The sequence below is a fragment of the Tupaia chinensis genome, unplaced genomic scaffold, assembly GCF_000334495.1.
Source record: "Tupaia chinensis unplaced genomic scaffold, TupChi_1.0 Scaffold000232_1, whole genome shotgun sequence".
NCBI lineage: Eukaryota > Metazoa > Chordata > Mammalia > Scandentia > Tupaiidae > Tupaia > Tupaia belangeri.
In genome coordinates this window covers 2,333,009-2,342,004 of record NW_006159708.1, presented here as the reverse complement: position 1 = coordinate 2,342,004, position 8,996 = coordinate 2,333,009, and the positions used below count along the sequence as shown (strand labels likewise).

Here is an 8,996-nt window from a genome sequence, read left to right as displayed (position 1 = left end):
TGTTCTCCTCGTGTCATAACATAATTTTCATTTTGAGAGAGTTTTGCTGTAGGGCACATATATTCACTAGAGAGATTGAGACAGAGAAGAGAAAGTGAGAAATCACCCCCCACCCCAGTGAGGGGAAGGCCATGCTGCAATCCCTTCTCCAGTCTTCTCTTGGGATTTTGGGCATGCATGCACATGCACCTGGTGTGAGTTTCAAGCCACCGGGTCTGGTTCTTGAACTATGGACGACCACATGAGAGTCTACTAACAATCTTGATCTTAATAAAATGGATTTTAAGTAGCATATTAGGGAGTCAGTGAAATGCCCCGGGTGTGCCAATTGTGAATATAAATCCTCATTTCAGTAAGAAAATGGCAGTTAGTTTTTGTTGGTCTGTACATGCTGTGAATCCTTATCCTTGCAGTGGGGTCCTTCAGGGACTGTGGCACGGGCAGCCCATCAGTGACAGCCACGCTTTTGTGAGGTGACTTCTGAAGGTGATGGAGTCTTTGTTGTTGTTTACTTCACTAACTTCCAAGTGCAGAAAATGGGCTTGATGGTCCACATCCATTTACTGAATATTGAGAAGGAAAGAGGGAGTTTGAACAGAAAGAAATAAAAATGGACCATTATTAACACAACTATTAGAGGCTTCCCAGTTGACCTTCAGAACAAAGGAGTATCATTTTCATGTCTGCATTTAATCCCTCCTGCTGCCATTGAAGGCTCTGGTTACAACATCTCAACAGCATTTCAGTGTATGGGACTTCTTGCCATGGGTACTGACTTCTTGGTACCCATGAAATTCTTTAGTGAACTTGGGTAGTGCTCCCATGCTGTAGTCCCAGTAGTTGCCAGGAGCCTTACAGTATCACTCTGTTTGAGCAGCTAGGCAGGTTGTATTATATAGTGGTTAAAGTCTTAGGGCCTGGAATTCTGACTTTGAATCCTGATTCTGCCATTTAGTAGCTCTTGACCTTGGGCAGGTAGCATAATCTCATGGAGAGACTTGTTTTCTTCTGTAAAATTGGGATAAAGTCTGAGCATAGTATTGTAAATAGGGATAATCATGTTTACCTTATCAACATGCTTATAAAGTGCTTAGCACAGTGTCTGGTACCTGGTCAGCACTAGAAGAGAGATTCATTAAAACTGTTTTTTATGATTAAAGCAAGTATGTGTGATTTCATTTCCAAGAATAATTTTCTCTGAGTTAGGGAGCAAACAAATTGTGGACTGGTGTCATTAGGATGCTTGTTAGTGAGAAAAGGATGACCTTGAGTTTATGACTGAATGGCAGTTCAGGGGGCCAAAGGAGAATGAGTGTGTATGACTTTCTAAAAAGATAATCAAAGTCTTAATTGAAAATGTATTTTGATTAAATTTGTTTCATTATATCTGGGTTAAATCCCTACTTGTAACTGGGTTGAGAAAAATCACTGACTCTAGCATTCCTATTTCTCTTATATGCTGCATACTATACTTTATTTGCCATTGTAGATTCTATCTCTGCCTTTTTGAGGGAAAAATAAGATCCCTTTTTGCTTTTCCTAGAGTCTGTCAACACTAAGTTGGGTGAAAGGTTTGAGCTTGGTGGGCCTGAGGGACCCAAGGGACCTTAATCCTCTGACTGCTAAGTCCTCATAGATGAATTCCTAGTGGGGAAACATGTACAGTATCAGCCAGCTTACATTAAAGGTCAGCATTTCTTGGGCTAATTAGTAACTTTGGAAAGAGATGAAAAATGAAATATTTTGTCTTGAGCGAGGTAGTTGGTTTACCCAATTCCTGCTTTCCAAGTCTGTATGAGCATTTAGAAGGAATATGTCTTCTGTGGGAGCGGATCAGAGTGGTCCCATACTTGGAGTGAAAAGATAGAACAGAACAAAAGGGTCCAAATCTGGGAGCCTGAAAAACTGACCTCTGGGTCTGGCTTTTCTATTTTATAATTGTGATACTTGAGCAAGGTTGTGGCTTCAGTTTTTTCAACTGTACACTCCAGAGTGTGGAATCACAGGGTTGGAGATAACTTTGTCTACCCCTTCTTAAGAGCATGGTCATCCTCTTTATATTTATTTTGCCAGAGGGCACATGTGCTCACTATAGAGAGAGAAAGAGAAAGAAAGCACTTCCCCATAAAGAATGGTTACACTGCAACCCCTTCTCCATGTCTCCCTCTTAAGATTTTAGGCCCTCATGCACATGCGTCTGGAATGCTTCTCAAGTCATCTAGTCAGCTCTGGGACTTGAATGATGCAGGCAGCCATGTGGGATGACATACCTTAACACAGGGCACCACTGGTTGGCCCCATGGACATCCTCTTTTAAAGTATCCATCCCAGGCAGGGCGTCATCCTGTCTCTATTTGGCTGTTTCACTGTGCCTTTCCTTGGGTTTTACTTGTGGAGGGTAGAAATCTCTGTTTGTTTATTTATTTATGTGTGTGTGTATGTGTGTGTGTGTGTTTTAAAGGCAGTTTTGAGCAATTTAGAATTAGGTGGCTTTTCATGGTGTATGGATTCCTTGTCCATACACTATAGTCCTAATACTGTTTTTTTCCCCCTATCTTTTATATGACAAATCTTGTGATACTGACCTATAAAGTAGGTCCTAAAGATACAGAAATGAACAGCTCCAACAAAAATCCCTGCTCTTATGCTGTACATGTAGGTAATATGGGGGAAAGGCATGTTTCTAACTCTGGATCCCATGATAAAATTAAGGGAGTGATTGTGCTTTACACCAGGAATAATTTGCTGTTTACAAATGATACCCCTTGCCAAGTTCACACATTTGATTTAGAAGGAACAAGATTTTAGACTTAATTGAGGATCTGTGTCTGTGATATTTTCTTGAGGTAAGTCTTTCTGATCCTTGAAAATGGTCTTGAAACTACCAGTAAGGTTTATGAACCATAGACCTTCCATGGAGGTCAGTCTTATGTTGCAGCAGTTAAGCGCTCTGCACACAGGAAGCCAGGTCTTACCTGGCCTACTAGAGTTTGAGTCCCTTTGGGCTCTGTGACTTGCAAAACATGCCAGGGTTGGGGCACATATGGAGGATCCTGATAGGATGGAGAATTGGAGGAAAAGGGGTGTGATGAGGTCCTCTTGGGAGGTGATCCTCCCAAACCTCCAAGTGTCCTCTGGCAATTAAAAGTAAAAAAGAAAAAAAAAAATCTCTCCAGTTGAGATAGTCATGTAAGATTGAGTATTCTCTGGGCACAGTTTTCATATTACCAAACATCTTGGGCCAGCTGGTGGTGTGATGTTCGGGGTAGCTGGACCTCAAGTGAACTGCTGTGCAGTTTGAGTCTCGCTTAGTATAGGACACACCGGGTGTGTGTGCATGTGTGCCAGAATCCGAGGGAGAGGAGAGGGGAGTGTGGCAAGACTGTCCCCCATGGGGAGTGTTTTCTCACTTTCCCTTTCTCTCTCAGTGAACACCTTCTAGCAAATTAATTTTTAAAAAGAAAAGAAAAAAAATCTAGAGTTTTTAAGGCTCAGAATGCCCTTTGAATGATTGTAACCATTGTTGTTTAGAAACATAAAACTAAAATGTAAAAAATGGTCTAGGGCTTCTAAATTATGTGACCTGTGGTCAGTTCCATTCTTCTTGTTATAGAGCAGGGAGCCATTGTAAACAGGAACACTCTAATCCATATGCAGCTGGCAGCTCAGTCTTCCACAGACTAACAAGCAAGACCACTGTGAGCCCTATAGCTCCTTTATTTCTCGCATGGGTGCTTCATCACATGGAGGCTAGGGAAGAAGGAGCCAGGGAAAAGGGGCACTTTGTCTGCAGACTTAGAAAGTACACTTGGAAAAGAAAAGAGAATTTTTAAAATAAAATCAGAAGGGAAAATATGCAAGTAAACAAGATTCTGGAATTGTACAAAATAATGCACGCTTGGTGCATGAGAGGTGAAATTTTTTGGCTGGTATACATTTTTGTCATAAAAGGAAACAGTCTTTAACTCTCAGTTCTTCATTTCCAATCTTGTGAGCTTCTTGGTAATTAGCTAATATTTTTGACAGCGAGGAAATTAAATTATTTAATTTAATGGAAATTAATTTAGTGGAAATTCAAGTCCAGTAATGTATTTTCGAGTCTCTTTCCTGGGCTGGTTTAACTGGCAGTCCTTCTGCCAGAGATGAGAGAGGTCCCTTTAATAGCCATCCTGGGAGGTTTAAAAAAGCGTTTATTATACCACAGGAAAACTTTGTTCCCTTATTTTCTCCTTTGTCAACTGAATTCTTAAATAGTTGCCTTTTTTTCTTGTTCCTGATTGCTAAATTGTATTTACTTTCGGATCTTTAGTCAAAGGACAGCATAAATTGAGGCAAAGGGAAAGCTTCGGAGTTGTCATCATCCTACTGAAGTTAGTGTTATCTCCAGCTCTCTAGGCTGTGGCTACCGTGGGACAAGGAGAACGCCCGTCTCGGGTTAGTTCTTTTTGGTACAGACTGGTTTGTGGGGAGCAGACCTTAATAGTAGGGAATGCAGATGGGATTTAGAGGGAAAACTTCTATAGGCATGATTTCCTGCAGGTATTGCTGTTCTTTCCTTTCAGTAGTCTCTTCTGTTTTGGGGGGAGAAAGGAGGGAGAGAACTTAAATCCAAGAGAGAAGAAGGATTCTTATCATCTTTAAGCCATCTTGTATCCTTCACGGGCCTGCCCCATCTTCTCATTTTCCAAACTTAACAATTACCTAGAGAGTTAAAAATATTTGAAAACAAAAATACCAAATCCCTGGGCCCTACCCTCACCTATTATAAATTTATCAGGAAGTCTGAGACTTGAGTCCTGAGAATCTCTGTATCTCTTGAGTCTGTACAGGTGATTTTGATGCTTAATTAAGATTTGAGAATGGTAGGCTGTATGTCTCATCCTAACCTTCCTGATTTTTGGGTTCTAGGTCATACAGGTCAATGCCAGCAGCTGAAATGGTGGGACCTACAACATTGGCAGACAGTGTCAGAGGTACCAGGGATTCCTGAACTGACAGCCAGAACTTCTAGGAGGGAGAGAGCAGTTGAACTTACCTGTAATCATCTTGTTGGGTTTAGTTTCCATAATGTTACATTTAAATGTGTTAGCTTTTATTCTTTTATATATTCCTTTTAATTTATAAGTTAATAGAAGTTGTGTTTGAAGATGTAATTGGTAAACTGATATCCCCCCCAAAGGTAATTTAAAAAAATGTATTCTTTGTCCATGTAAGTGGAGTATCACATAATTTTTTTTTTTTATAAATGGAATCTACATTTTTCTCCATAATGGTCCATCTAGTGGAATGTAGTTATACTCTTAGTTTCTTTCATCTTTTTATTAATATGAGAATTTAAAACATGTTTTCTTATTTTTAAAGTTGCTTTGTTTATTTGATGACATTTCTCTAACATTTTTTTCATCGTTATTATGGAGAGGCTTATGGAGTTTATGAGGGGTCAACTCCTCATAGAAAGAAGAAATTACAGAGGAGGTAGGAGTTGAACTGAGCCTTTGAAATATGGGAGATGATTTGAGTTTAGAGGCGGGTATTTTCTGGTGTTGGGAGGATACTTCAGATATAGGACAGTGTGAGCAAAGTCAACAGGCGTGTTTGAAAAACAGCAGGCCTTACTCTCATGGGGCCAAAGTGTAGGCTCTGTGAAATATAAGAGTAGAACAGAGTAGACAGGGAAAGGGTGGATCAAGAGCTTTAAAAATCATTTCTGTTTGAACTTTATTCTGTGTGTCATAGTTTCTGTAAGGAAATGGGCTCGGATTTTAAAATGGTAGTTTCATAAATAGAATTGTAGCATCATGTCTTATTTAGAAAATTGAAGTCTTTTTTTTGAGTTGTATTTCAGAACTTTAAAAATGCATAGGTGTATCACACGGGAAAATACTTTTAAAAGGCTTTCTCTTGACACACAATCTGTGGGACTGCTATGAAATAAATGGCAACCTCATTGTTCAGGAGCCAGCCTGACCTTCCTTAGGGCTTCTGCATCTCTAGATTTAAGCCTTTCCCTGCTTTGGCAGAATTGCTCCTCCCCTCCATTAACAGACAATTTGAACCTTTTGGCTGAAGGTCTCACTCATTTTCTGTCTCTTCAGAGAGCTGGCTGGCTAACTGTGGTCCTGCTTAAAACAGTAGAATCTGCTGTTTTCAGGAACTAATTGATGTTGCATGTCATTGTCTTTTAACATCTACTTACACTTGAAAACATTCTTAATGCTTTGTATACTTAATAAAATACTTGTTTATCAATATGATGCTTTACATCAATGTAAAGTTATGAATTTCTTAGAGACCTGCTGTAGTAATCTCTAACAGTGAGAGAAGGGTAAAAATTAGTTGAAAGGAGTAGTTCATCCTCATTCGTTACTCTGCTTTTCTTAAAGACCATTCTTCAAAGACTGTATTAAAAGGCAAGGTTTTCGACAGCAGCAAAATTTTACTTTAGCGATATTGTCAACAGTTGTAAAGTTTCTGGCAATTATCAGAAATCTTTATGAAGAAGAGTACCTGCCATAATTGGTCAGAAGTAATGGTTTTGAATGGATAATTATTTTTAAAATTTTATTTTTAAAAATTTGCCAGAGGGTGCATGTTCTCGCCAGAGGGAGTAGGGGGGAAAGAATAAAGAACTCCATGGGGAATGCAATCCCTTCTCCTTTATTTCTCCCTTCTTTTGGGATTTTGGACACAAACTTGTGCTCCCAGTGCATGTTTTTAAGCGGGTGGATTTGGGACTCAAACAGTGCATTTGACCACGTGGGAACCAACTCCCTAAACCACCAGGCCGCAGGCCGGCCCTGGTTGGTTGTTTATTCTCAAAAACTTCCAAGTCTTTAAAAGTTGCTAATAATATTATGCTTTAATTTAACCCAGAATTCTTAAACAGTGATTTAGTTTGGTTTATAAATAACAAACAGATTTCCCCAAATCTGAACTCTAGTTAACAGAAACCGTATCTTGTCCATGTAAACATCTTACTTTCTACCTGATTTTAAAAGATCACTGATGATGCAAGTGCAGCATAAAAATACTGTGGGCCCCACTTTTACATAGGATAATTTATTAAGTGATTATAAAGGTAGTATTTCAATTAGGAAAGGTAGGAAACAAAATACACATTCTAAATACAGAAAGGTTAAAACTGAAAACATGAGAATATTAGAAGAAAACACAGGAATATTCTTTTTAAAACTACACGGGTTTATCTGATACCAGAAAAGAATAGATTGATAGTAATCCAGTTACATAAAATTACCTAAATTTTTGTATGGCAGAAACTGTTGGAAACAAACTAATTCACCAAAACTAAAAAAAAAGTTTTTGCAAATCATATTGCAGACAGAGGGCTAATTTCCTAAAAAAAACCAACTTCCTTCAAAGTCTCATCACAGACAAAAGGCTGCTTTCCTAAAAACATAAAAAACCCCTACTTCCAGTAGGAAGCATAAAAAAAACTTCCAGTAAGAAAATGATGAATAAATAGAAAAATGGACAAATGCAAATGCCTCTTAAATGTGTAAAAAAGATCAGCTTTGTTCATAATATGAGAAATGTTAATGAAAAGTACCTTAAGAGACCATTTTTCACAGAATGTTTTCCAGAAAGAGAAAAGGTGTGGTAACAATGACCTGGCAAAAGATCTGGGACCTGGGATCACTTTTTAAAATAAATGAGTATGCCTTAATTCATAGACAGCCTGAATTGCCTGCACTGCAGTTGGCAGGGTAGAGGTGTGCAACCTCCACAGAGGGCACTTTGCTGATACCTCTTAAAATTACAAATGCACGTGTTTGCTTTAACCCAGCAGTTTCGCAACTAGGAATTTGAGAGAGATAGTCATATGAGGTTTTCATGGCAACATTATTTGTAATATGACAAGATTGGAAATTATTTGACTGCTCTTATACAGGTAACTGGCATATTATGAAATTCCATGCATTTCTAAAAAAGAATAAGGAAGTAAGGTAGAGAACAGCATAGAGTGTTTGGCATTTTTGTAAAAAAGAACAAAAGGAGAAAATCGAATATATATTTTAGTTCATTATTAACTGATATACTTTTTTTATTTTTAAGAGGTTTTTGCTATAGGGCATGTGTGCTTGCCAGACAGAGAGAGACAGACAGAAAGCGAGAAATCACCCCCTAGGGGGTATGGCCATGCCGCAATCCCTTCTCCTCCATTCTCTGGGATCTTGGGCATGCACGCACACGCGCCCAGTGTGAGTTTTAAGCCACAGGGTCCGGGACGCGAACCGTGGTCGACTACGTGGGAGTCCAGCGACATAGCCATTATGCTAACTGCTGGTCCTATTAACTGATAAACTTTGAGGGAACACAGGAAAATAACATTAGTTTATCGTGGGATGTTAGAACTGAACAACTGGGGGACAAGGTTGTGGAGACATTTTTGTCACTGTATATCATTGTTTTTGCTGTTTTGGAGCAGTTTAAAAAGGTATTTCTTAAAAGGTAAATTATGTAGGAAGGGTCTTAAATATGAACATTGAAATATATTTTGAAAAAAAGTTTGCTTTAAAATTAAGGCAAAGAAAAAAATGGGTAGGTTAAATGGGCATGTGTGCTTAATTAGACTGTCTCTTCAGCAGTATTAAAAATCAGTCCGTTGTAAATCGGTGAGGAATTTATTAAAACCTTGCGGGGAGACCGAGTTTCGAAATTTGCTTTGAAGTTCGGCCGGGAACACAAGGGGTTAAATGTGTGCTGCAGGTAAAGGAAGGGTTAAGGACATTATGCAAGCTGTTAAGTAAAAAGGAAGTGCATTACAAAATGCTGAGCTCAGGAGTCTGGCTGCCTGCCAAGCCTTTGCTTTCCTCACTACAGCTGAGGGCTTTCGAAGCTTCCCACCAGTGGGTTTGTCTGAACTGTTTAGGAATGCGGCCGCGGTCGCCAGCTGACGTCAGCGCCGCCGGTTCAGCCGCGGGCCAGAGCCAGGGACTGACAGCGCGGGGCGGGCGCAGGGGCGTGTGGGGCGGGGC

At 39.5% G+C, this 8,996-nt stretch overlaps 1 protein-coding gene across 1 annotated transcript in view; it reads left to right on the top strand.

Annotated features, from left to right (window-relative positions):
• Positions 1-360: 360 nt before the first annotated feature.
• The window catches only part of ZSWIM6 (zinc finger SWIM-type containing 6), a 142,561-nt gene continuing 133,925 nt past the window's right edge, over positions 361-8,996 (top strand). The window contains exons 1-2 of the mRNA XM_006148326.2: positions 361-473; positions 4,909-4,973. Coding sequence (XP_006148388.2) covers positions 361-473; positions 4,909-4,973 — 178 coding nt within the window. The remainder of the gene's footprint in view (positions 474-4,908; positions 4,974-8,996) is intronic.